This window comes from Amphiprion ocellaris, chromosome 20 (assembly GCF_022539595.1).
Source record: "Amphiprion ocellaris isolate individual 3 ecotype Okinawa chromosome 20, ASM2253959v1, whole genome shotgun sequence".
Lineage (NCBI taxonomy): Eukaryota > Metazoa > Chordata > Actinopteri > Pomacentridae > Amphiprion > Amphiprion ocellaris.
Window position 1 is genome coordinate 21,455,556 of NC_072785.1, and position 27,663 is coordinate 21,483,218.

The 27,663-nt window shown below is 40.1% G+C and overlaps 2 protein-coding genes across 2 annotated transcripts; one reads left to right on the forward strand and one right to left on the reverse strand.

Moving 5' to 3' along the window:
* The first annotated feature begins 3 nt into the window (after positions 1 to 3).
* metap1 (methionyl aminopeptidase 1) lies at positions 4 to 17,763 on the forward strand. Its single transcript, XM_055005821.1, has 12 exons — positions 4 to 201; positions 1,980 to 2,031; positions 2,259 to 2,368; positions 2,663 to 2,723; positions 6,101 to 6,192; positions 6,271 to 6,354; positions 8,266 to 8,404; positions 9,244 to 9,375; positions 10,645 to 10,788; positions 10,901 to 10,966; positions 11,658 to 17,424; positions 17,539 to 17,763. Exons 1-11 carry the CDS (start codon positions 19 to 21, stop codon positions 11,822 to 11,824), a joined length of 1,230 nt encoding a protein of 409 aa, XP_054861796.1. The 5' UTR covers positions 4 to 18; the 3' UTR covers positions 11,825 to 17,424; positions 17,539 to 17,763.
* Positions 15,347 to 27,554, reverse strand: LOC111562574 (alcohol dehydrogenase class-3 chain L). The gene is made up of 9 exons (XM_023261175.3): positions 27,431 to 27,554; positions 26,767 to 26,868; positions 26,241 to 26,382; positions 24,495 to 24,582; positions 24,163 to 24,382; positions 23,398 to 23,658; positions 23,121 to 23,256; positions 15,740 to 15,878; positions 15,347 to 15,448 (listed from the first exon to the last, which is right to left on the reverse strand). Exons 1-9 carry the CDS (start codon positions 27,446 to 27,448, stop codon positions 15,424 to 15,426), a joined length of 1,131 nt encoding a protein of 376 aa, XP_023116943.2. The 5' UTR covers positions 27,449 to 27,554; the 3' UTR covers positions 15,347 to 15,423.
* Between the last annotated feature and the right edge of the window lie 109 nt (positions 27,555 to 27,663).

Consider the following 27,663-nt stretch of genomic DNA (forward strand, 5'->3'; position numbering starts at 1 on the left):
GACGGCGCCGCACTGCACATGCGCAGTGGTGCCGCCGCTGGCCGGCTGCTTGTCACCGACTCCACCCCTCCTGCAGACGAAGGCATGGCGAGCACCGAAGCTAGAAGGGAGTGTGAGACAGAGGGCTGCAGCAAGGACGCCAAACTTCAGTGTCCCACATGTATCAAGCTTGGTATTCAAGGCTCCTATTTCTGTTCACAGGTACTGCCGCTTTTTCGCTTTGTCCGGCTTAAATGGCGGCTGTAGCTACACACCTGGGCCCTCTGTGTTGTCACGAGGCTGCTAACTAACTGTCAGGCTACGCAGGCATGTGTGTTGTAGGTGCTTGGTAAACCGCTAATAACGCATTTGCTAAACGTTAACAAACGTGTTGTGGGTGTGTAACGGTATACAGACTTCTGAGGATAAATAATGCAGTCTGTGATTGTAACCCATGCTATCTGTGTAACAGTAGGCCGAGGGAAAGGTTTGGCTAGCTACCCGCTGGCTAAAGTAAGTGATATAACGTACTTGCTCAGAATTAAAGCTCACGGTGTGAAGTTATTTGTCTGAAAGGGTAAAACACTGTATGGAATACGAGATGTTGTGAAAGAAGTTTAATCATGCAGTTGATACAGGAACTTAAACTTGAGTTGTAAAGTGCTACAGGGATCACTAGTGCCACGATGTTTGACCCTCATCCTGGTACTTTTTTTCCCCACGAGACTAAACCCCACTGAAAAATCTGTCAATTTAAAGTTTCCCTGTTTATCACATACTTGGCTGAATATCACACATGTACTGCAGGGCTAAGCAGAAGCTTCTCTCCACTTATACAGATAATCAGTTGAGCAGGGCTTGTTTGACTAACATAACTGTATTTAGTACTGGCAGAAGTATTGCATGTTTTGCTAGAAGGCTTCGTAGGGTTTGCACCAAGTCGTTATCTGCAAGTGGATATGGCGTTGATGAACTTTGTGGTTACTGTTTTGTGGCTGATGTCACATTAGGAAAAGTGTCTGCCAATAAATATGAAACTACCACAAGTTCAGTCTTTGCAGAGGGGCCCGGTTTTGAGTGCATCTAATGTAATGCACTTTCAAAATCTTTATAAATAGATGGGTTAGGTGACAATCTTACTACAACGTTAATGTAACTTAATCTAAGTTGCCTTGTGGTGCCATGCTATTTGACCCTAACTAAAGGTCTTAACTCTGATGACACTTTTGGCTGTGCAGTCTGATCCTGTTCTCTGTATTGCCTGTATCTCTTTTCTGGTAATTGTCCTAAAATGAATTAAATAATTTCATTGTAGACTCATCATAACAAATATACATATAGAGACATATATTAGATATAAAGCCTTTATTACTGGGTAACTGATATGTTTATTCTGGGCCAATGTTGATGCCAGTTTTCACTAATCAGGGAGATCAATAGCCAACACTTGTCAAAATTTTAAATGATGGCGACTTCTGCAGAAATCTTATACTTTGTATATGTTTGATTAAAAGAGAACTGGGACATTGCTCGAAATCACAGAGTGGTGAGAGCAGATAGAGAGAAGCGATGGCAAAGTAGCCCATTTTGAAATTGATTTAGGTTTTGATATATATTGATTTATATATCCAATCCAATAATCCCTAAGGCTGATAAACAGTCGATCCCTAGCATCTATCACCAGGGCGCCTCCTGTGGTACAACTCACTATAGTAATCCTTTGTACTGCAGAAGCGATGTTGATCAAAAGAAACTTAATTGTAACAGTTATTTGAAGGAATTTGAAGAGTCCATCTTGGGCTCTGCGGAATAGAGAGACACAATTTCCCCAAATTTTATGTCTAAAAAAACTAATCAAAATTATAAAGTGGGTTAACTTAGAATGAATAAAAAAGTTAGGTGCAGCTCTATTTTTTGAGTTTTAGCTGAATTTCATTGGATTGTGTATGAAGCACATTTTGCACAGTATTATTAACGATTTTTTTTTCTTCATTTTCCAGGAATGTTTCAAAGGAAGCTGGGTGTCTCACAAGCTGCTGCACAAAAAAGCCAGTAGGTATCACAGATCACTTTTTGTATGAATAGGTTGAATTATATTTACAAACACACACACATGCACACACACATATAGGTTAACAAGTTACAGATAGAGCATTTAGAAACAACTTTACTCATGCATGTTGTTTTCACAGCTGTTTGTCAAGAGTAGTTCTTTGACTGTGAACTGACACAATGGTGCCAGATGCTTTAGAAACCTTGTGTTGTTGTTTTTTTCCCAGAGGAAGACAAGAACCAGAATGAATCTAAGAACTGTGTGGAGAGAGACATCAACACAGACCCATGGTCTGGCTACCGCTACACAGGAAAACTACGTCCTCACTACCCACTGGTTAGTTCATTAGTATTTGCACATATTTTTTATGTGTGAATCATGAAAAGAAAACTGGATGGGTGACAGACACAGCTACATACCACATCATATATTTTAATGCGTAGAAAAATCCCAAACGAAGCCATATTCTCATGCCTGTTGGTGCATATCTGTTTGAATGTGTTTAAAGAAAACACAGAGACTGTCTTGAAATGATTCTTGTGACTTGCTTCAGGTATTGTCTTGTGTAAATGCTGATATGTGTGAATTTGGTGATGTAAGCCGTCTGTCATCTCCTTGTCCCTAATGTAGACTCCAATGAGGCCTGTGCCTGGTGACATCCAAAGACCTGACTATGCTGATCATCCCAGAGGTAACCAGGTCTCTAGTGGAAATGTATTTCCAGTTCCTCATATTGGCTCATCATCCATTTTGAAAAGTGTAACTTTCTTTTTAAAAACCGTCAAACACATGTACAGTATGCAGGGAAATTCCATTTTATCTATATTTTCTTTCAAACAATGCTGTCAAATGTAATATATTATCAGTTTAACACCTTTTTTTATAATCATTACAATGATTATAAATATGTTTACATGTTTGCTACGTTCAGTTTCGGTATTTTCCTGAGTGTATTTTTCTGTTATTTCTTACCATTTGTTAAGTAAAAATGTCTCGATGTATTAAAAACCCTTCTCAAGTCCCCGTACATCCACAGTATGGGATGTAATGAACTTGGGCTTTGGTGGGGCTTTAAACTGTCTTCATATTTAAGAGGTCTGTTGTGTGGTAATCATGGAAAAGCTGAAAAAACAATTATCACCCAGCGACCACATTGTCAACAAGACTTTCATTTGTGTAGCTTAATCTAATGGAGTCTGTATCTGTCATGCTAATAGATGAGTAATCACTCAAAGTACACATGAAGACATTCAAGACCAGATTGTTAGGCCGCTACAACACGTATTGTTCATGGCCGCATTAATTGTTCATACAATTGATCTCTAATGGTAAAGATTTGATAACTCGGTGCCCATTTTGAGCAGGAGCCTGTGGAAAGCCTCTCTGTGCGTTACAGAGGACTTGACAATCCGCTCATTCATGCATGCGTTTTCTATCATTTTTGCATGAATACACAGATGATACACAGATGTCTTGTGCTATTGGCTAGAGAACTATACACAAACACAATAGCCTGAGCAGCTCTGGAGACAACTCTGAAGATGGAACTGAAAGAAGATCAAGACTAGCTCTTGTGCAAGTTTAGTTGTAATTGAAATTCAGTAGTTCACTAGCAGTCTACCACTATTTCATTGACAATTTCACCTAAAGTAAGAAATCTGTGCAACTGCGGTATGTTCAAAACCAGCAATTTGCAATTGAGCTCATGCATTCGATGCAGTTTGAGAAAGTGAATGAAAGCTGTTTCCAGTTGCAGAATTACATGTTTGCTCACAGTTGGAGTTGGCAGCACTAGTATTATTTTACTACAGTGACTTTGATTCAGTATTTCTATAAAAATACTGCTCAGTGGGGCTTTCAACTAGGTGGTGGATTTCCGGGAATCCAGATACAGTGCATGAGTGCAATTTCTCAGTTACCTTTTTGGTCTTTTAACATTTAAGAATCATTGAATATCGTGTAGGCACGTTCCACTGCTGACATTTCATTCAAAGCTAACACCAATTTTGCTCTGTTAAACAGCCCAGCAATATCTCACTATGATCTCTGTCCACCATTGGTGTTTGATTTACTGCAGGGAAAAGTAAACCTGCTGACAGGTTTGCTGTCATGCTGTGTTTTTATGACCAGCCTGCTCTTCTGTGTAAATTATCACACATTGTGATAACTCAAACCTGCCTTATTTTACATCTATTTCTCCGGGCAAGCCATTCATTGTGCAACCATGGCAACCTCTACATCCTTGTCATCTAACTGCATAGATCCATACTCAGGTAGTCATGGTTACAGTCTCCTTTCATTCTCCTGTGATGCCTATTCAGGGAGTGAAGCACAATTGTTGCAGGCTAATGTTTCCCAACATGTGTCTGCTATTGAGCTCCAGTCAACGCTGAAGTGTTTTTTAAAATTACATAGAAAACATTGATTATTACCATGATAAACTAAGAGGAAGCAGGCCTAACATTTATAAAGACATTATATTGTGCACCCTGGAATTTTCACATTTTCACAAAATGTTATTTTCTGAGCGGGTGAATCAAAGCGTAAGTACATCCAATTGATTGTTGCACTCACACTGTAGGGTCTTCGGGTCAGAAGGAGGGCTGTGTTTGAATTGTACACAAACGTGTCTCATGTCTTTGTTGCTAGGCAACAGTACATGTTCATCCAGCGATCATCTTGTTGAGAGTTAATAAATTATAGATTTGCCAATTCTTGATGACGTCAGTGCTTTGACCAACACATGTTTGTGTGCTCTTTCCAGCCCATTAATAATATCTGGATCTTGTTGAATCTGTGGCTGGATTACTAGTTGCATCATTTATTGCTAAGCTGACTTGACTACCTGACATCTGTGCTTCTGTTGTTCTCCATATAACAGTCCTGCTCTGTTCTTCTGAGTCGACAGAGTGAGTGTCATTAGTCTGCCTCTGCTCAGATGCTGAAGCTGTAGTGTAGTTTCTGCAGCAGCAGCTAGTTATTTGTAGCACTGCAAGATGCTTTTATGTTTGTTGGATATTCATGAGTTAGGCTGGAAAAATGTCAAAACAGGAGCTCTATGTATTATGTAATGTATGAACAGCATACACTCCCTGTTAGGAATACCTTTGCAATGGAATGCAATCCAAAACAGCAGCTCTGCTGTAAATTGCAGTTTATACATTTTTAGTTTTTATTGACATTGTCAGAATAACTAAAAATATTTACGTTTTGTAAAAGTAGAAAAAAAATGAAATTTGGTTAGTAAAAGGCCTCCTTTGTTAGAAGTAACAAAGAAAAAGTCCTAAAATCCTACACATTTTAAGGATAAAAAAAAAGAAGTTGGTGACATTATTAGAAGCCCTTTCTTTGAACACTGCAGCTCAAAAGACAATTCTTCTCTGTGATCCAAGGGCAAAGGCTGCCGGTGGCACACAGCGTGAGCAGTATAAAGTTAAACTCCTCAACATCAGCAGTCTTCCTGTGATACGTCAAAAGTGACGTTCCTGTCATACAAACAAAGAGAATATGTATGTAGCAATTAAACTTTTATAGCGACAGCTCGTACCAGCCACGGCATTCTGACAGTAGGCTCAGCTTCTGCTGTAGAGAGTAGGGTTCTCTGCAGATGTGCAAAGATGTTTCTCTTGATTCATTCATAAAGCAAAATAACTTGAAGTTCATAGTCTGGTCATGATTTGAATTAATTGTGAACTATTTGACCTGTTGAAGCTGTCAGGAGTCGGATATCACAGAAGGTAAAACTTAAAGGATGTTAAAGAAGGACATGATTACCTTGATGTAAAGCAGCAGCATTGGTATATTCTTGCAGTTGGTAGCGGTTAAAATTTTGCAGGGTGAATAAGAATGACATACCTTCTCAGTAACAGATGATTTATTCAACTGTCACGTTTGATAGAAGAAAAAAATTGATTAGGAGAATGTAAATCCAGCTGTGACAGTCTGGAAATTGATAGACTGACAGCTGCTGCTTTTACTCACAAGATCCTAGTTGAAAGAGCTCATCAGCTTCACTGAGTATCGACATGTGAGTGATGCCAGTTGTCTGTTCTTATTTTCTTCCCACAGGGATGTCTGAGTCTGAGCAGGTTTTGAAGGGAACATCGCAGATCAAGATCCTATCCCCTGAGGACATTGAAGGCATGAGGGTTGTGTGCAAGGTAATGCAATATTCTATGGCTGCCTTCATGGTGTTTCCATTTGTTGCAGTTCGACTTTGACACATGTGCTCTTTGCAGCTGGCACGAGAAGTCCTGGACATTGCAGCTGTGATGGTGAAACCGGGTGTAACAACAGAGGAAATTGACCATGCTGTGCATCTGGTACATATATATATAGACACACACACCAGTGGGTTATAAAGCCTGGAATGTTTTGTCTTTTGGGTTGGCTACACATAAACACATTTTATGTTTCAATGTATTGCAACGTGGGTCCTTTTAGGACATGCACAGAGAAGAACAGTTGTAGGTAAACTGACAGGTAACTTATAGAAGTGTGATACACAGGTTTCTAGGGGGAAGTAGGAGAGATTTTGTTTACATTTTTACACTTTTAAATGACATTTAAATTAAAGTCATTTTTAACATGGACAATATTTACATATTCAAAGATTCAGGATTTGAAAGATTTTGAAAATAAGAGGAGACGATGTTCAGTGAACTTTTTTATGAGAAAAACTAGACCTGGGCAACTGACACTTCATCAAGAGCAATAAGAAAATTGTTCGATAGAATGTTTGATAGCTTCACTTAAATGTATTACATACAGATCACCATGAAAGCACATAACCAATACAAAAAGGTTGTTTCCATGAACAAACCCTAAGCGTGCTTCCTTCCTTGCTGATACACAGCCCGTCATACCTTGATAATTGAGCCCCTTTGCCCTCCATCATGCTCCCTGTAGCATCCATACATGTCTCCTGAGGCATACTAGTCTGTGGGTGTCCTCAGCCTCTACTCACCCCTATCCACAGACCTTCGCTGGTGGAGGCTGGATGTGGTGTGGACCGTTGCCCACAACGCTATGTCATCCATCACCTCCACCTAACTTGAGGTCAGGGTGTGTGCAGAGTCCAGTGTAAGGGTCCCTCTCTGATGACACCCAGTCCAGGCCAGCCATTAGGAACCTTAAACTCAGTGCTATGCTGCAGCTTCACCCTGGTCTTCGTCTTTGCACCTCCACCTCCTTTTCATTCTTAACATTATTACCCATGGAGCTTGGCAAACGGGCTGAGATGCTAAATTTAAAGTAAGGCGACTATATTCAAAATAAACCTCTTTTCTCCAGGTCTTTATTAAATGAAGTTATCGTTAGTAATTATCAATGTCGACTGATATGTAATACTTTATCTTGACATATTTTTCAGTTGCTTTTCCCAGCCCTAGGAAAAACCAGGAGACATAATTTATTATTCAAAGCAGAGTAATTTTAAAAGTCTTCGTGAATCACAGATGGGGATTTAAAATCTCAGCTACTGATGGATGGATTGGCACACTTTGTTTGACATTTGTGATCTCGAGATGAAGTGTCCTCCAGATGCTTGTATTCGCTTGACTTTTCTGACATCTTTGGCTTTGAGTAAAATGTGTGAACTGCTGTTCGATGAATTACCATTTCCAATAAGTTGTCAAAACTGTGATGACAGTTTCCATCAGCCACAGCTCTACTTTGTGTTGAGTGTTAATCATTAAGTGTTAGCATCCTAATATTCTTAAAATACCACAGGAAACATATCTATTAATGCTGTCAGTGTGAGTGTGTTCACATGCTGGCGTTAGCATTTAACTCAAAGCACAGCTGTCACTGTGTGGAGCCTCACAGAGCAGCTAACATGGCTGTAGACAGTCTTGTTTAATCGATTTATTAAGTGGTGCGGATCAGACACTGTTAATAAATAATGCAAGATGGAGTTGTTACATGTAAACAGATGTCCCTGCTGTGGAACTTCAGTTCAACTTCTGCTGCTTTTTTATACTATCCTGACTTCCATGCAGATGCTCAAGCACTCATCTAATATATATATATGAAACACCCAGTTCACCCTGTAGGGCTACTGGATACAGATACAGAGTTGAGATCTGAGACTATACTGTAACTGTGTTAATGTCTATAGGGCAGCTACGTGAGGAAAAAAGAATCACTCATCTTTATTATGTGTTATCCAGTTTTGATTTACTTACTTGTTACCTCACTGCTGTCTTTATAACTAACATTCTTTGTCTGATTAGGCCTGTACAGCAAGGAACTGCTACCCCTCCCCTCTCAACTACTACAACTTCCCCAAATCCTGCTGCACATCTGTTAATGAAGTCATCTGCCATGGCATACCGGACAGAAGACCACTGCAAGAAGGAGATATCCTCAATGGTGGGCTCATTGCACTATACTGCTTCTCATATCTATCACAGCTCTACTGTTTTATTCTTTATTTTCCTTGGCAGGAAACCTTCTTGTAAATTTTTCGACCAATGAAGCGTTGGCCTTTCCTCAAATCTCCAGTTTTTAAACTCTCATTTAAAAAAAAAAAATAAATAATGTCATAATCTCTGTGTCAAACCAAGTTCTAGGAATAGTTAAGCTAAGTTTGGATGTAGGGGAATGTTTTATTAACAAGAGCAGGAGGGAGAAAGATTTCTCTTCCATGACAAATGGTTGCCCCAACATCCTGAAATGGTGTCAGCAGGAGTTTGGCCAATTTTAGGTTCTTTATGAATATTTCTGCTAAGGCGATGTCTTCCATCCGCCACTCCCCTCAGAGTGTCTGATGGAGTGCTTGTCAGCAACTCATCTCTTGCTGCGTGGCCCGACAAGACAAATTGTTTCATTAACCTTTACCAGTGGGGCTTTGCTAGTCAGATTCTCTGCTCTCTATAGTTCTCCTTAAGTGGGAAAAGTCCCAGTTTGCACACTAGCAGTTCCAATTTCGTCAGCAATTTTTTAAAAAGGGACATTTTATTTGTTCTTGCAGATGTACATGTTATCTAAAAAACCCAGTACCTACCATTACTAGATAGATAGATAGATAGATTGATTGATTAAACCTTTATTGATCCCACAGCGGGGAACTTTACAACATAACAGCAGCTAAATGCTTCAGGCAGGTTATTCATAGCGGTGTTTGCTTTTGTTCAACATACCGGTAATAGAATCTAGTTTGTCATGCAACCCAATGACCCTGACTTATTCATCTTCCCACATGTTCACAGTGGACATTACCGTCTACCACAATGGTTTCCATGGTGACCTCAACGAAACCTTCTTTGTTGGAGAGGTGGATGAAGGAGCAAAGAAACTGGTTCAGACTACATATGAATGCCTTATGCAAGCCATTGACTCTGGTAGGTACTGTGGCACGTTTTCTTTCGTTTTTCTGACTTCACACACTGGCGTTGGTGTTTAGTCCGTTCATACAGAAAGCGACTGACAGGTTTGTTGCTCAGCTACTACTGTGGCCGCAGTATTTGACTGTTCAGACATAGCAGTGAGGTGTGAGCGACAAAGGTAGGTGATCGCACCAAAAGATCATGACATCCTTTTAGGGCAGAATTGCAATCAATGATCAGAATTTTCCCCCTGCATTGTGTCCATGTGATTGGTTCTTTTAATTTTCACTCAGAAGTGATTATACGAATCTCCACAGCTTTAACACTTGTCTAGTTTTCATCCTGCAAGATTTCCTGCATAATAGGTATTGACCATTACATAGCTTCTATTAGAAAGCACAAAGTCACCGGCTGATGTTCAACTTCTTCAGTCAGATGGTTGTTTGTTGTACAGTAGTTGTGGGAGTTAAAAACTAGAAAAGGAGCATGAGAATTGCTTCCTCTTAAGTTTCAACATCGATGGATAACATGACTCTGATGTCATGCTGCCAGATGTTGATGTGCAGGGTCAAGATCACACAGGGTGCAACAATAGATTTAGCAAGACTGGCAGCATAAACTGAACTGTATTGTATAGCAAGAAAAAGAACTTATCAAATTAATTAGCAAAAGAGGAGAAATCTAACTTTGTCTTTTTGATTTCTGCACAGGCAACCTTAGTTTGTCCACCAGAATGCACTTACATTTTAGAACGTGTTGTAATTGACGAGTTGTTCTTGACCTTGGACAGGTTGCTGTTTCTGCCCGTTTCCCAGTTCGTCTTTTATGTTAAGCTCTACAAAGAGTCATGAAAGTCCGTAGGAAATTGCAGCTTTTGATCATCTACATTTGCATGACAAATGGGGACCTCTATCTGCTGTGGAAGATCATGCAATATGCTTGAAAATAAGGTTGCAACTAATAATTTTCTCCATTATCACTTAATGTGAATAATTATTTTACTACCTGTAAAATATCTAAAATTGTAAAAACAGGTTCAAGTTTCCTACGGTCCAAGAAAGATATCTACAAATATCTTAGGTTTTCCAGGTAGCTATCCAAAACCCAAAGACAAATAGTTCAGTATTGTGTCTAACAGTGTAATGCTGATACTAGTAATTGTTTGGCATTTTTGCCTGAAATCTTTCATTTTGGTTAAAAATACCATCATTTTATTAAACTCTTAAATAATTATTAACAGCATTGACATATGTATTCCTTTGCCCTTTGCTCCCGTTTCCTCAGTGAAGCCTGGCATTCGCTACAGAGAGCTGGGTAATATCATCCAGAAGCATGCTCAGGCCAATGGTTTCTCTGTGGTGCGAAGCTACTGTGGCCACGGCATTCACAGACTTTTCCACACCGCTCCCAATGTGCCACACTATGCCAGTGAGTAGCCCCATACCTGCCATCATCAAAGCCCTAAACCTGTGAAAATTACTGTTATATTTGTCCATTTTTCCTTGCAGCAGTATGATATCTGTCCTCCTTAATTATACAGAAAACAAAGCAGTTGGAGTTATGAAGCCTGGCCATGTGTTCACCATTGAACCCATGATATGTGAAGGTGAGTGTCACCTTTGTATGAATAATAATATTTATAGAGATAAACCTCATTGAATTGATATGAAAATATCATTGCCTTAATTTAACAAGTTGCAGAATTGTAATCATAATGTAAAACAAATATCACTGTCAAGAGACAGTGTAACCAGAACGGAAAGTACAATTTTGGACAAAACTTTGCAGTTCTGTGGAAACCATATACGTCAAAGTTTTTGTAAGCGAAGAAAAAGTGTTTTCAGCTTTGTTGCAGTGTATTCCTCAGATAATCCAGTAAGGATATAAAGTGATTTATTTGGCTTTAGAAGTCGAAGTTTCTCAGCCCTTAAGGAAACTCTTTATTCTTCAGTTTATCTAACCAGATTCATGAATTTCTTGAGCGAGCAACAAACAAAAATACTCATCCGAAAGCAAGTTTGTTTAACAGCTGAACGTCCCTCAGAGCCAATAACTTTGTCACCTTCCCGCTTGAGCCGAGACTCATGAGACAAGCTGTAGCTGTTAATGGACTCATAGGGGGTTAAATGGTGTGTGAGACCCAGTCATGCCTTAAGACTGGTCTTAGAAGACACTTTATACCGGACAGGTATCTAGTGAGTCCTTGCCAGTCTTGGAGGGTTTGTTTCCACAGTTCTGTTTTATTGATGGTATGTAAGCCAAAGCCAGAGAGTGCATCTGTGTCTGTGGTGTCTCAGGTGGCTGGCAAGACGAGACGTGGCCTGATGGCTGGACGGCGGTGACCAGAGACGGGAAGCGCTCGGCTCAGTTTGAACACACTCTGCTGGTGACGGAGACCGGCTGCGAGATCCTCACCCGCCGGCTGGAGGACAACGGACGCGCTCATTTCCTGAGCCAAATGTAGGCCGGAGCGGAACGCAGCAAAGACTGGACTTTTCCAGACACCCAGCACCTCTGGGTCTCACACACAAAAACACACTCAAACACACATCTCAAATCAAGAGGCACCACTCCTGGAGCTCAGCATGAGTGCAGCTCTCACGGTTCTTTGAATTAAATATTGGTTCCTCAGTCTAAATGGAAGTACTTGAATGTGTCTTATAACAAATGTGGATTGCTTTATTAGTGAAAACTGTATCCTCTGGAGGAAATATAAAGAAGTATTTATGAGATTTGGTTTCGCTTAGTGGCCTGGCTTGACATTGGGCCTGTTTTAATCTCTGGCTCACTCAGAGCTTTCACTGGCTGACTAGTTGTTGTCTGTGGTGTGGTGGAGCTCAGGGCAAATTCAACTAGTACGCCATGCTTCGCTTCTTTTCTTTCAGCCTCTGCTAACTCAATCACATCTTTTGATTTTACCAGAGATGGATTGAAAAGAATCAGCAATACTAGAGGCACAGCAAGGTTCCAAAACTCACCAAATAGCAACTCAAAAATTTAAGCAGAAAAACAAGTTCAGTTTTTAAGGTCTTAATCCAAGTTTGCAAATAATGCATGCTCAGGCAGCCATGTTGGATGTTGGATCTTCAGTGCCCATGCAACAGAAGCAGAGTTCAATTCATTTTCTAAAGGTTTAAACTGGCAATAGGTCTTTTCTTGCCAAGAGTGACATGAGAGGATTGATACCACTCTCATATCTGTTTGTTATATGTGAAGCGACAGAGCTTAGCCTGGCTTAAAATGAAGAAAGCAGGGGAAAGCAGCCAGCCTGGCTCTGGCCAAAGTTCAAATATTACTATATATCTGCACCTTTAACGCTCAGTAATTAAACTGTGTCTTGTTTGTTTAAGTTGGACACAAACAAAAGTGGTAAAACTATGGCATATGTGTGCACGGACTGTTTCTCCACTTGTTGAACAGATTAAACAAACAACATATTAAGTGTTAATTAGTGAGCATTAGAAGCAGGATTAGCCGGGCATGCTGTCTCTTTCTTTTTCCTGCTAAGCTAAGCTAACCATCTTCTGGCTCCAGCTTCACATACAACTTACAGACATTAGAGAAAAGGAAAAATAATGACTTGATTTACTGCTTCATACAAGAATCTGCTGGCTAGCTGATCATAGTGTTGCTGTCCTATTTGCCTGTCGGGGTGTCCAGTACACAAAACCAATTGTTATATTTTGAATGTGGCTATTGTTAGTGCACATCCACTTGAGAACATCACCCACAGTTGCTAGGAGAATTGTGACGTAGCCCCAGAGCATTTACGTAGATACCCAGAATGAGAGTAATGAAGGCCTGGACTTGTCGGTCCTGATTGGAGGATTACTCCTTTAGTGTGTCGTGTTTCCAATAGCCCCGGTGTAGCAAATTGAGCCTTAACTTGTGAAACTAGGAATTAAAACTTGCTGGATATTTCAAGGCACGTAAACTGGTGTGTCCCCCCTCCCCATCTACTCGGCAGTCACCATTTACATTGATGTGGGGATTTTCCTGGTGCGAGCGGCATTCATTATTTCTACATTTCAGAGGACTAATGCGATCACAGTTTCTCTGCCATCTTTGTATTTCTTCTAATGGAGTAATAAATGACTCTTCTGTAGCTCTGTGTGGGTGAGTTTGTCCTTGAATAAATCGGTGATCGAAATCCCCAAAGTGGCTTAACTTCACCAGCGTTTTATTAATGGAAATGAGTGTCTGGGTTCCTGTCAGCCTTAATGCCTATTTAAACTCAGTGGCGGACATTGACAACATTGGAGATTTGGGTTTAACGCTTTGTTTACTCCCAAGTTACACATTTAAACTTGTATCTGAAAAACATTTAAGTCATAATGAATGCACTGAGGGTTTTCTAAGCCTCTGGAAATGCACCACACTTTCCCTTTGCTTAAGAGTTTTATTTTCCAACAGCATGTGTCGTGGCTACTTCTTATATCCCCCTCTACACTGTGCCACCTTAACAGGGTTTCACTTCTTGACTTAGACATTTTAAACAGTTCAAGTCACAACACTGCAGCAGCTGATTGTTGCCTGTTTTTGGCTGATTTATCGTCACTTTAATCAAAATAAAATATTTTTAGGTCGAACGTGAGGTCAAAATCTGTTTTCCTTCATGTTTGGATAGTTACTTATGACAAGTACAAGTAGTACCAGTAGTACTGCCAGTTACTCAAAATATTTAGTTTGACATAAATATACAGCATAAAGCAAAAGGAAAGATTTACATCACCTCAATAAATGATCCAAATGTGAGAATATAACTCACCATCAACACCAAAAAGTGGCTCCAACAATATGATTTGTTTGGCAGTAAATTACTAACAGAAGGGAATTTGGGGGATCTTGTGTTTTGAAGGATAATTGAAGTAGTTAATGCAAATATTAAGGTTTGAAAGCCAGGAGCACAATCAAGCTATGGGAGATTAGGTTGGTGATATGTATCCAGCTAAGAAATAGTTTTTTTATCCAGAAAATAATGAATGAAAATTACACAATATGAAGAACTTTCGAGAAGCAGAAGGCAGGACCTCTAAACCATACCTACTCTTCCCCCACTTATTTTATAGGTTGATGTTCTGTAATGCTGCTTATAAATTTAATAAGATTGCAATTTGTGTTTGTGACTCCAAAATTCGAAGTTTAGCGTTTAGTAGTTTGCAAACCAAACTCGGTGTAAACTAGCTATGACTATGATGTTACAGAAGGCTGTCATTGTGCATTTGGTCATGTCTGTAGCATCACTCATGTTGATTACTCCAATACTTTCCCCCTATGACGAGTCGAAATATCTGCGATGAAACAGGGCCCATTAAAGTTCAGAAATAATTTTACGTTAACTCCGTGAAGCTAAAAAGGTCTGTGATCCTTTCAGGGTTTTGTGTCCTGATTGTCCTTGTACCAGAACCCTTCATCTGTTTGCCACACAGACATCAGACCAATCTTCATCACCACAGAAGTACAGAGGAGGAAAAATGACTTTATTCCCCACGGCGCCCTCTGCAGTATGAATGGAGCAGTTGGGACACATTTTTTTTCAAACTAGGAATGGCAGAGTTGAGTACAGGGTGTCGTAGAAAATCTTCCGAGTAGGGTACAGTCAGAGTCAACATCTTGGAAATGATGTTTACATTGTCAAATCCATATATAACAGGAGAAGACTAAAACCTGATGAGTGCTCAAATCCTCCAGCGATTAAAAGTAAAGGATACATTGGAAGTATTTAAACAGTTCAGACTTAATCTACAACTTTATCAGGCTTCCATGTCCACACTGTTCCCAACTAAGAAACACTCAGCAGTTGTGGTTGTATTACCTTATTATTCATTCAGACTAGATCAAAGAGTATTTATGAATAATCTGAATTAGTTTCCTCTGTTTTCCCCTCTCGCAGTGTTCTATGTACGTATGTGTTCCTTGAGGGGAGGAAACCCCGATCAAAGAGCTGTCTAACACTGCATTGTTCAAATAGAAACAGACATGAACATAGAGTTGGAAGATTATTTATTAAATTGAGCTGAGTAAACATGGACGGAGATCACAGTTTGCTACGCTCCCCCACGTCTAGACCTGAAGGACGACGCGGATGCTGAAAATGGGATGAGAAGGTAGATATTAGAGGACATTAGAAGTTTTCTGTCTTCAGGCTTACAACACATTAGTGACACAATCGGTGCTTGTGTCTGAGTGAAGGCCGCTCTCAGTGCAAACTGTTGCGTAAGTCCTGTCTTCACCATTCATCTCATCCCAGCTTTGTCCTCAACAGAGGGCAGCAGTGACGCATGCATTTTTTTAATACATAAAACCCGGAGGGACTCGAGAGCATTACACATTTTAACATAACAAACAACTTCAGAACGTATCTGATATCAAGGCTTACCATTTCCCAGCATGCATTAGATCAAAACCATCAGTGATCTTCTCAAAGGGCAGAGTGTGAGTCACAAACTCATCTACTTTCAGATTCTTGTTCATGTACTCCTCCACCAGTTTGGGAACACTTTCCACACTCTTGTATCCTGGGAAAAGAGTAAATTGATTCATTCAGAAGAGATAAGCAGTGATCTGGGAATTTAAAATTTCCCCTCAACTGTTCACAACCAAAACATAAATGCTGCCAAAGTACAAATGCGGCTTTTTGAAAATGAGCAGAGCAATGTCTCATTGTAAAGTCGCACGAGTTATTCTCCCTCTGTTCATTCAACAGAGCCAGATAGTATCTTTGCGCATGAAAAAAACAAATAAGACATCCAGTTTTCTGCACAATTAAACATCCATTAAAGTGAGAGTTGGTTTAGTATTTGTTTGTAGTGAATTCATGTGTCTTTGTGTCTTAGTTTGTGTCTTATCGGTATTTCTGCTCTCTTCTTTTGCCATTGTGTGTCTTTGTATTTGCTTTGCATCTCTAGGTTTTGCACTCTTTATTCAGTTGTTTTTCCCCATTTTGTTGTCCTTTTGCAACTCTGCAGAGGTTCGAAGTTTCTTAAGTCATTTGCATCTTCATTTGTGTGCGGTTGTTTTGTATGGAGGACTAAAAGTGCCAAAATTAAATAAATAAATACATCATTAAATAATTAATTAAATATGTCATTAATTAATTAAAATTGGAATTAAATATTTCATTAATTAATTAAAATTGGAATTAAATATTTCATTAATTAATTAAAATTGGAATGAAATACTTAAATGTGTTATTAAATAAATATATCATTAAATAATTAAATATGTCATTAATTAATTAAAATTGGCATTAAATATGTCATTAATTAATTAAAATTGGCATTAAATATGTCATTAATTAATTAAAATTGGAATTAAATACATAAATGTGTTATTAAATATGTCATTAATTTATTAAAATAACAATTATTTTAAGTAAAAAACATATTTCATTATTTCACTATTTAATTAATTATTTCATGGTCCTTGCGTTGCAGTGGATCATGAATTTATTTTATCTGTCAACCTCGCCCGTCAAAGTCGGTGGGCGGATCCTAACACCTGATTGGTTACCCTGCACATCAAGTCAAGGCAAATCGATTCCAGATAATGGATTGACGCAGAGCTTGTGAACACATTCCGATACACTGGGTGGCGCTATTCACCTCTACGTTGGTTTGGATACTCAATAAAACAAAACTTTATTAGCAACCGCTAAAGACTCGGTCCTCTTTCCCAAATGTTGATACATGCGGTGCAAGACAAATTTTCCTTTAGCATTTCCTTTAGCATCTACTCGGCGCGCCACGGCTCGTCTCGGTTTAGTTGTTTTTCCATTACATTGAGTACCACCTCATCGTGGGTTGAGTCGTCATAGCACGGTGGCCCGAAAGTCCCTTACCGTCATTTTTGTGCGACACAAACGCAATGCAACAATGTACATGGAGGCGATAGTACACCTGCTGCTCGGTCTGTGGCTTTCTGTCAGATTCAGAGTAACAGAAGAGTCGGAGAAAGCTGAGAGCGGCGAGTCGAAACACTCAGGAGACACACAGGAGAGTTTGGGAGGCGATACAGCAGTATCAAGCTGAAGACAAGAGGATATGAACGAGACGACATATAAGGGTAAGCTAATGCTAGTTCGCTAGCTATCGTGTATCAGTCCTGTGAACGACCCTGTAATGGCTGCAGTTTGTCGCTATTAGGTATTAAAATATGTATGCTGTGTATGTGTTTCAGATGCTCTCTGATGAGACTTCATGGGATTTACCTGAAGCAGCAGCACATGAGCCTGCAGTGGCACAAGGTGTAGAGGAGGAGGGCAGAGATGTACAGGATGCACTGATGCACTACGTGTCATGCAAAAGTTAAAAGTTGTTCTTCTTGTTATACTTCTGTTTTTCTGTCCCCGGACCGCTATTGTTTTCTTTAATGCAATTCTGACAATAAACTTTTGTAGATGTGTCTATGCTATTGTTTGTTTGTGAAGGTTAGCAAGATTAAATAAAAAATTAAACGCCAAAACATTAAAACAGCTGTTTTAAGAAAATTCCAGTTTGATAAATCAGTATTGCTTTGGTGTAATTCAGTCACCAGAATTATGAACCATAAAGGAGTTTGTGTTAAAACATGTTAAATCCCATTAAACACAAATACATTATTAGGGAATATAGAATTGTTTGGTTCAGACTGTTGACTCTTTTCCTACCAGTGTCTTAACAGACAAAATGAAAAGTTATGATGCAATCACATAAGTCACAAAATAGTTTATTAGTCAGCAGCAAAATCAAAACTATTTACAATGTGCAAAGTACAAACTGTGGTGGGCCTCTCCTACAGTGGAGGGCTAAAAGTAAAACTATATACAACTACAGGTGCTGGTCATATAATTAGAATATCATGAAAAAAGTTGTTCATTATTTCAGTAATTCCATTCAAAAAGTGAAACTTGTATATTATACTCATTCATTACACAGAGACTGATATATTTCAAATGTTTATTTCTCTTAACTTTGATGATTATACCTGAATACTAACAAAAATCTCAAATTTGGTATCTCTGAAAATTAGAATATTGTAGAAAGGTTCAATATTGAAGACACCTCTAATCAGCTAATTAACTCAAAACACCTGCAAAGGCCTTTAAATGGTCTCTCAGCCTAGTTCTGTAGGCTACACAATCATGGGGAAGACTACTGACCTGACAGTTGTCCAAAAGACAAGCTTTTTCGTGATATTCTAATTATATGACCAGCACTTGTAAATCTCAAGTCTATGGGAGGTGGACTCGCTCACACTCGCCGGCTGCCCACTGCCTACCCAGCTACCCCAGCTGCCCCAGCACACCCAGGAATGACTGGTTGAAGGCAGTATTCTGGGCCAGCTTCATTCTCTCTTGCCTCGCTGAGGAGCAACCAGATGTTCTCATCATGCTGGGCATGACTCCACTCCTCCTCAGCCTGCATCTCCACAAGTACGCTAGGAAGGTCCAATTTTCTGTGGCCCCCTTTCCTCTTGCCTAGACCAAAGACAGAAAAGTGATCAGAGTCAGCTTTAATGGCCAAGTAAGTACACAATATACACAGAATTTGGTTTCGGCTGTTGGTGTCATCCTAGGAATATGGAAGAGAATAATAAAAAATAAACAATAGAAAGAGGAACAGGGAGGAAAAAGAAATAGTAGTAAAATAGAACACAATATAAACAGAAATGTACAGCTAGACTGGAATGTATGAACACATTAGCAAAATGGTAATTGCTATAAACACAGTAGTGGCGATTTTTGTGTACAGGGCACTGTAGTCCAAATGTCCAGGGTGAGTGGGGTCTCTGATGATGTTTTCTGCAGTCCGTACTATGGGCTGTAGTCTGTTTCTGTCCTGCTGTGTGGTTGATCCAGAGGTGCACAGGACAGATTGTATGACTGCAGTGTAGAACTGGATCAACAGCTCATGTGGCAGGCCATGTCTCCTCAGCTGTCGTAGGAAATACATCCTCTGCTGAGCCTTTTTCAGGAGGTCCTGAGAGATTGTAGTCCCCAGGAGCTGGAAGGACTCCACAGCTATGATGTGATGTGTTTAGCCACCCGTCCATCCATTTTCAATCATGATCATGTCTTTGATACTTTAATAAACTTCTGGCACTCTTCGCTTTAACCAAAGCACAAGCAGTAACTCCTCCACCACAAACAAAAACGACGTGGTGTGAACTTCATTTCATCCTGTGCACATTTTGGAGTTGCTAAGAAGAGCTGTGTTTTCTCATTTTTATGTATATTTTCATTCAGTTTCACAGCTACCTAGTGACTATAAGAAGAATGGTTGCAATACTACACCGCACCAGAACGTAAATTAATTAGAGTGACTTACTTGTTAAATCAATGGAAAATAAATGCAGCTGCATGTGTTCTGTTTATGTGTCACTGTAGCTACATGTAGCTTTCATCAGGCGTTCCTGAGCTGGCTGCTGCACAGTTTGCATTTACACCTGCCTCAATTCTTGGTCATTGGTCTCACTGTTTTGATCATGCTTGCAGGCATTTACACCTGTAGTAATAATACGAAAATCAACCATGCTCTCTGTTTACCGTGTCTTACCGGTGATAAGACGTTGCTGTGACGTGCTGGTGTCGGTGTCCGAGCTGGTGCTGGAGAGGAGACAGGGCAGCCGGGGGCTCCGCGACGGAGGTGGAGTAGGCTTCGCATGTGGAAAGGGATTCTTGAACAGAAATAAACACTCACTCTAAGTACAAGAAAAACACGGCATGCTGACTGAAGTATTAGCTTCTGAGAGCTAAACGTTAGAAACAGCAGCACGAAATACAAGCAGAGCACGGAGTTAGCGCCGATGGCTAACTAGTTATCTTATTGTCTGCTACAGGAGACAACGACGTTACTTTCTAAAAATACTTGTTTGCTTAAAAGAAGGTTGCCACCAATGGAATAAATGATGTATAAGTTTCTTGAAGTCACAAAACACTCACCGTCCTCGAACGTCTCCAACAATGCAGCGGCTGAGTCTCCCTCCTGTTGCTGGCGGTGCGGTGCCAGTAAATAGCTTCCATTAAACCTCTTCCAACACCTCCTGGTTGACCCACGCCGGCCGTTGTGGTCCTGGGTGGACCGATAGTCATTTTTGAGCTTTTTCAGCTTCTCCCTACACTGCTTCTGTCCTCTTTATATACAGTCTACTGTATATGTGAGCGGCCATCCGCTCAGAGACCTCCTGATAAACTTTCTCCGTCCAGCTCTCTCTGTATTCTTTGGTCCGCCACCAAAGACAAAGTCTCGACCTCTTCATTCACCCACGGTACAGGTCTGGCTGTCACATTAAAATTATGAAGAACAGAGAGTTTCGTGAAGAGCAATGCACACCGTCGCTGTTTACAGTCATTTTTTAATGCAGGATTTTGTTTTCGTGCTGAAGTTGCTGTGTCGTCACTCCCTGTCCAATCAGTGGCCTGCACTATGTAAACGCCACATTATCGGCTCATCTCAGCTCGCTGGGAACCTCAGCCGAGAAGGTGCTGAAAATTAGTCCGTATGGAAACGTTCGCAAACAAAGATGAGACGAGCCGTACCGTGCCGAGTAGATGCTTGTGGAATCGCGGCTAAACAAAGACGAGCGGAGCCGTGCCGCGCCGAGTAGGTCCTAAAGGAAAAGCGCTCGACACTCCGAGCATCGCTGCAATTTGACAGGCTGGTAATCCACAAAGAACGTGATGTTCCAGAACTTCCCTCGGTATGCCAAACGCCCTGGTCCCTGTGTGTGCTCCTGTTGCACCCTGGTACCAGAAAACCGGCGGAGTACTTCCTCTAAATTTGCAGTCACTCTACGGTCAACATCTTGGTCAGAAAGTGCGGAAATAACTTCAACAACGTCAATAAATTCCTCTGCTTTACACGCTACATGCTCGCGGTAAGCAGGTCCTGCTTCCACATACTCTGCAAGGTCTAAAATATCTCTCACCAACTCTCTAGAAAGTTCACAGCGACTCTCCCTCTACACAGCCTCCATGTTTAGAAAGACTTCTACTTCCGGTTTCAAGGCAGACAAAAGCAGTGGATTAGACTAGATTCACGTTAGTCCCGCCCACGGACTTTGACGGGCGAGGTTGACAGATAAAATTAATTCATGATCCACTGCAACACAAGGACCATGAAATAATTAATTAAATCGTGAAATAATGAAATATGTTTTTTACTTAAAATAATTGTTATTTTAATAAATTAATGACATATTTAATAACACATTTATGTATTTAATTCCAATTTTAATTAATTAATGACATATTTAATTCCAATTTTAACTAATTAATGACATATTTAATTATTTAATGATATATTTATTTAATAACACATTTAAGTATTTAATTCCAATTTTAATTAATTAATGACATATTTAATTCCAATTTTAATTAATTAATGAAATATTTAATTCCAATTTTAATTAATTAATGACATATTTAATTAATTATTTAATGATGTATTTATTTATTTAATTTTGGCACTTTTAGTCCTCCATAGTTTTGCCACTTATGTTGTCTTTTTGTAGCTGTTTGTGTCTTTGTAGCTGCTTGTCTTGTTCTTGTACCAATTTATGTTGTTATTGTTTTTTTTTTTGCATTTCTATAGTTGTCTATTATATTTTTAAAGAAATTTGCAGCTTTATTTTTGTCTCCTTGTAGTTGTTTGTTGTTGTCATTTTGAGTGTATTTGCAATTTTTGTGTCTTTGTAGTTCCTTTACGTCTCTCGAAAGTCGTTTTGTTTCTGTTTGTCATTTGGAGTCTCTTTTTAGTCACTTTGTATCTCTCTAGAGTTGTTTTGTCTTGCCTTGTGGATGTTTTGCTCCCATTGTTTTAAAGTCATTTTGCATTTTTTTTAAATTTGTGGATGTTTTGTGTCTCTTTGTAGTTCCTCTGTGACTCCATTTTTGCTGTTGTTTTGTTTCTCCTGAAGTTGCATTACCCCTTTTGTAGTCATTTTGCATCTTTGAGTTATTGTTTTGCGTCTTTGTATTTTTTTTGTGACCCCTTGTAGGTATTTTGCTCTCTTTGTAGTTATTTTTGGAATCAGAGTGTCTTTTTCAGTGACATTTTGCTTGTGAAGCTCAGGGGGCCCTCCCACTCTGTAGGCCCCTGGGCTTGTGTCCTTAGTAGACAAAGAAGACCCACTATAGCGCAAACGGCACCTTAAGACAAGACTAATGCTTCAATACATGAACAAAAAAGCTATGCATTTACTGTATGTAAGTCTTATTGCTACCATGATCACAAGGTCAATATTAACCTCACGTTTAAAATGTTCACGACTGTAGTTTAGAATGTTAGTCTGCTCACATTTTGTCATTCATCTTAGTTATTTACAAGTTTTTAATCATAAACCAAAGCTGTGGTTTTGAACAAATTACAATTTGACCTGGTGATGACACTTTATGAAAACCTATGAGATTTTTACTTTATCAGGTCATCTTGAGAAGAAAATGAAAATTTAATGGCAATCCATTCAATAGTTCTAGTGAAGAAGAAATCAGCACGGTGGTGGTACGAGAGGAAAACTCACATAATACAGGTGTAAAAATGAAAGATGTGTGGAACTACATCTCTCACTGATGATGAGGAATAATTAGTAAGTGTCTGAGATGTCAGGACTGAACTATGTAGTGTCATATGGGGAGATTTGGAAACAGTTGTTATAATGCATTTGAATGCATTTATCTCGATTCGCCTCCTAGACTGTATACTACATAGATTTGGAACCTCCTCCATTCAATATCTTAAAAAAAATAAAAAATAAAAATCACTGGCACCAGCTTACGTTACCTCCAAAAGCAGTGCCTTTCCAGGTGCGTCCAGTCACCAGCTGGAAGGGTCGGGTGGAGATCTCTTGTCCAGCTGCTGCCACCCCAATAATGACGCTAGTTCCCCATCCTTTATGGCAGGCCTCTAGGGCAGCCCTCTGCCACCAGGAGACAATATCAGGACACCGTCACTTCAGCCTGATCCTAACCGCACCTGACCACAACTCTGGCTATTGCTCACTTGTGTTAACTGCTTGGATTTTACATAACAAATTAATTAGAATTTTAATGGGACTCACCATGATTGCCACATTGCCCACACATTCAAAGGAGTAGTCCACACCTCCATCTGTCATTTCTATCAGGACCTCTTGGATTGGCTTGCTGTAGTCCTTTGGGTTTATAACATCTGTGGCCCCAAACTCTCGAGCAGTTTTAAACTTGTCGGGGTTGAGATCGATTCCTATAATTCTGGCAGCTCCGGCTGCTTTACAGCCCATGATTGCTGCAAGGCCCAGCGCCCCGAGGCCGAACACTGCACAGGTGGACCGTGCCTCCACCTGTAGGGTTAGGGTGAAGCAGGAGCAGGTGAGAATATCTTTGTGACTCATCGCGATGCATTACAGGGGTCAGTCAGGGTTTTTATTCTGGGTATCAAAAGTGCTCTAAAATTTTGCAGAAATCTGTTTAACATATGTTGAGATATTTCACATGGAAAGTGAAAAACCTTGGCTTGCTGGTGGTGCAGCAGGAAAAGTCAAGGCAACCAAAAATTCAGTAGGATTCAAACAATAGGATTCTGAGAAAGATGAAATTCATGACAGTACTTGCAATAGTGTTTGGGATACTTAAGTCTGAACCAAAGTGGTGGAACAATTATGTTGCATACTGGCTACAAATACACAGTAAAATGCATATGGACTGCATGACATGTTATTGGACAGGCATCCCGTGAAGTCTACCATCTAAAAGAATTGAAACCAGCATCTGACTTGAAGCACAATGGGACTAGAGGTCACTTCGATTCAAAGTGCACGGTCAGAGAATGCAAGAGAATAACTGACCTTTGCAGTGTTTAGAGCAGCTCCATAACCAGTGGTGATACCACAGCCCAGCAGACACACCTTGTCTAGAGGGGCCCCATGGTGCACTTTGGCCAAAGAGATGTCAGCCACCACTGTGTACTCAGAGAAAGTGCTGCAACCCATGAAATGGAACAGGCTCTTCCCTTTGCAGGAGAAACGGGATGTTCCATCAGGCATCAGGCCTTTGCCCTGAGTGATCCTGGAGAACAAGACATCAAACTGTTCACAGGTTCTGCAGAAGGCATGATAGGTTTCTGTTTTAACAGATGATCTGCACCGTTGCATAGAAAACTTTAACTCAGGACATTTACCTGATCTTCTGACACAAGTTGGTTTTGGGGTTCTTACAGAACTTGCACTCGCCACACTGTGGGATATACAAGGGTATGACAGTGTCTCCTAAAATACAAGAACAATATTAAGTTTGGAGCTCGTACATTGCAGAAATCTTTAAACAATAGTCACCAAGCACTATTAGGAACACTTGCTTATTCATGCAATTATCCAATCAGAAGATCATGTCGCAGCAATGCAATACATGGAATCCTGCAGATACAAACTTTGACTGTGGCATAGCTGCAGGTAATGGGCTTAAACTGTGGAGCAGTGGTTAGCACCATGCAGCATGGGTACGAATTACAAGAAAGATCACAACAGACATTGGTCTTCTTTGTGAGGTTTGCACATCCTCCTTGGGTCTGCTGGGTTTTCCTTCAGGCTCTCCAGCTTTCTCCCACAGTCCAAAGACATGCATGGTCAGGTTAATTGGTGATTCTAAATTAGCTATAAGTCTGAATGTGAGCATACATGATTGTCTTTCCTTGTGTTAGGCCTGTGATGGACTGGTGATCTGTCCAGAGTGTACCCTAACTCTCAGCTAGGATAGGCTCCAGCCCCCTACAATATTCTACAGGATAACACAGGTATAGTTGATAGACAGATGATCGCTTGTGATTTCAGGATGTGTACATGTCCTTGGATGGTCATGCAAACAGTCGGTGGGGTTTACTCAGAATGATGTGGAAAACATCTCATTAGTGACAGTCCATATACAACACATTGTTGACAAGAGAGGTCAGAGGATAATGGTGAGACCAGCTGAAGCTGACAGAAAGGACACAGTACCTCAGGTAATAACTTTTTACCATTCTGGGGAGTAAATAAAGACATTGAGGAGGATGGGCACATGCTCACTAAAACCAGACCTTTGAACACTGTAAAAAGAACATAGTTTGCTCTGATGAATCTGGCTCAGATGCATAGAATGTGACATCAACTGCATGAATCCACGGACTTAATCCACCGTGTGTCAATACTCCAGGCTGCTGGTGGTGGTATAATGGTGTGAGGAACGCTTTCTTAATACTAATCAGTGATGGTGTGAATGCACTAGCTTATCTGAGTATTGTTGCTGACTATGTGCATCCCATTATGGCCACAGTTTAACACTTTTTAAAGGTTATGCCCAGCAGGATAGCATACCAGGTCACTAAACAAAGCTTAAAATGGTTTCATGAACATGACAATGAGTTCAGTAGAGTTCAGTTGCCTTCTCAGTCACCAGATCTGAATCTAAATGCTTATGTTTTTACGTTGAAGTAGACCACTGCTTTCAGTAACATGACACACATGTGTGTGTTGCTTAAGTAGGGTTAAAAATAGAGAACTCAAACCCTTTTGAGGAATGGGGTTCTGGTCTGGAGAAGCTCCTTGTCAATGTATATAACATAGAATTTCTGATATGGTCAAGAGGAATTCCATAGTTTTCACCTGTTAAATCTTTTGAAATGAGCCAATGAAAGAACAGTTTTGTGTTCCCTGTCATAATATGAACAAGCTGCCGTGTTTGTGCTTCTCTTTGAGATAGTTGCTGTACAAATTCTACCTTTGTCCCTATTGTAATAGATACATTTACCAACTTGTCAGTGTTTTTCCATAACACATCTTGTACAATCCATGACACTGAGGAACTGGGGCTGTTTCAGAGCAAGGGAGGGCCTGCCAGGTATCAGTGTTCCTAATAAAGTGCTTGCTGAGTGTCTGTAAGATAGGAGAACCTGGTTGAAACTTGGTGACTCCCTCTCCGACACTCTCTACGATGCCAGCTCCCTCGTGGCCCAGCACTACAGGGAAAACTCCCTCAGGATCAGAGCCGCTCAGCGTGTAGGAGTCAGTGTGACAGATCCCTGTGGCCGCAATCTGAAAAAAAAGAGTTCTGATGTGATCCATGCTGAATCTATTTCAAACTCATACAAGGGTTGTTGCACACCTTTCTTGCTTAGAGTCAATCAGCTATACAGCAATAATATCGGGGACTTTTTCTTTTTTACAGCATACAAGGTGCAAAGTACAGTGTAGTATCAGACTGCACATAAGGAAAAACCCACTATATCTAAGGCTGTAAGAGGAGTGGGTCATTATAGACTGCAGTTAATAATGACTATGTACAGTCAATGATTTGCAGAGTTGCAGCATTGCCTTTAACTGATCTGATCGCAATTAAATTACTGAGTGTTTCTTCCTATACTTTTATCCTGTTCATTTGTAGAAGTGATACCAAACCCATCAGCCCTGATGTATTACCTTGACGCGGACCTCCCCAGCCTTTGGAGGCGCCACCTCCACCTCCTCCATCACCAGAGGTTTCCCAGCCTCCCATGCTACTGCAGCTTTGCAGCGGATCACCTACAACACACATTCAAAGAGCTTCAGCAACTCTGGTAATGCTCATCAACAACTCCTTGGACAAATATCCCTTTCAGTACTACAATGGAAGCAGCAAGTTACATCTTGCTTGTTTAACTGTCTGATGATAGAAAAACTGGATCAGTGAGGGTTTCTTGGTCTCTTTCTCAATAAGTTGAATACAATAGAACTTTGAACTTTTTCTTCCCCCTTGTGTAGACTTGTTGCACAACAGGAAGCCTGAAAAAACATTTAGGGTGAGAGTCTTCCAAGAGACACAGACAACTCTCATTACCTTCTCTTTTGTCTATTATAGATTGCATAACAGAGTACAGCAGAGGGACTGTTAAATGTTCCAGTAAATAAAGGACTCAAACCTCCTCTCCATGACCTTCCTGATAAACTGTAAACATTACTATCTACTGCATAAACACTAACTGAGCAGAACAAAATGTCCTGCCAATCCTAGCGGTCTATCTGTGTTTAGAACAAACCCATCAAACATTCACTCAAATGAATTGTCCTGTTATAATTACATGTGACATGCAGCCAGTGTGCCTACCTTTCCTGCAGTTGCCATGCTGTTTCACATCCAAACTGTGACTCATGAGGTTAGGTAACAGTGTCGGTCTTATCACAGACCAATAACAAAGAGGGGCCCAGCCTCTGTGGGCTGAGTCTTAACACTCACTGGCTTGCCTTAAGAAAAACATGATTTATTTGAACAGGAACACGAGGGAAATTAGCTTTTATATTCAATTGCTAACAAAAGTAATACTTCAATAAGAAGAGAAA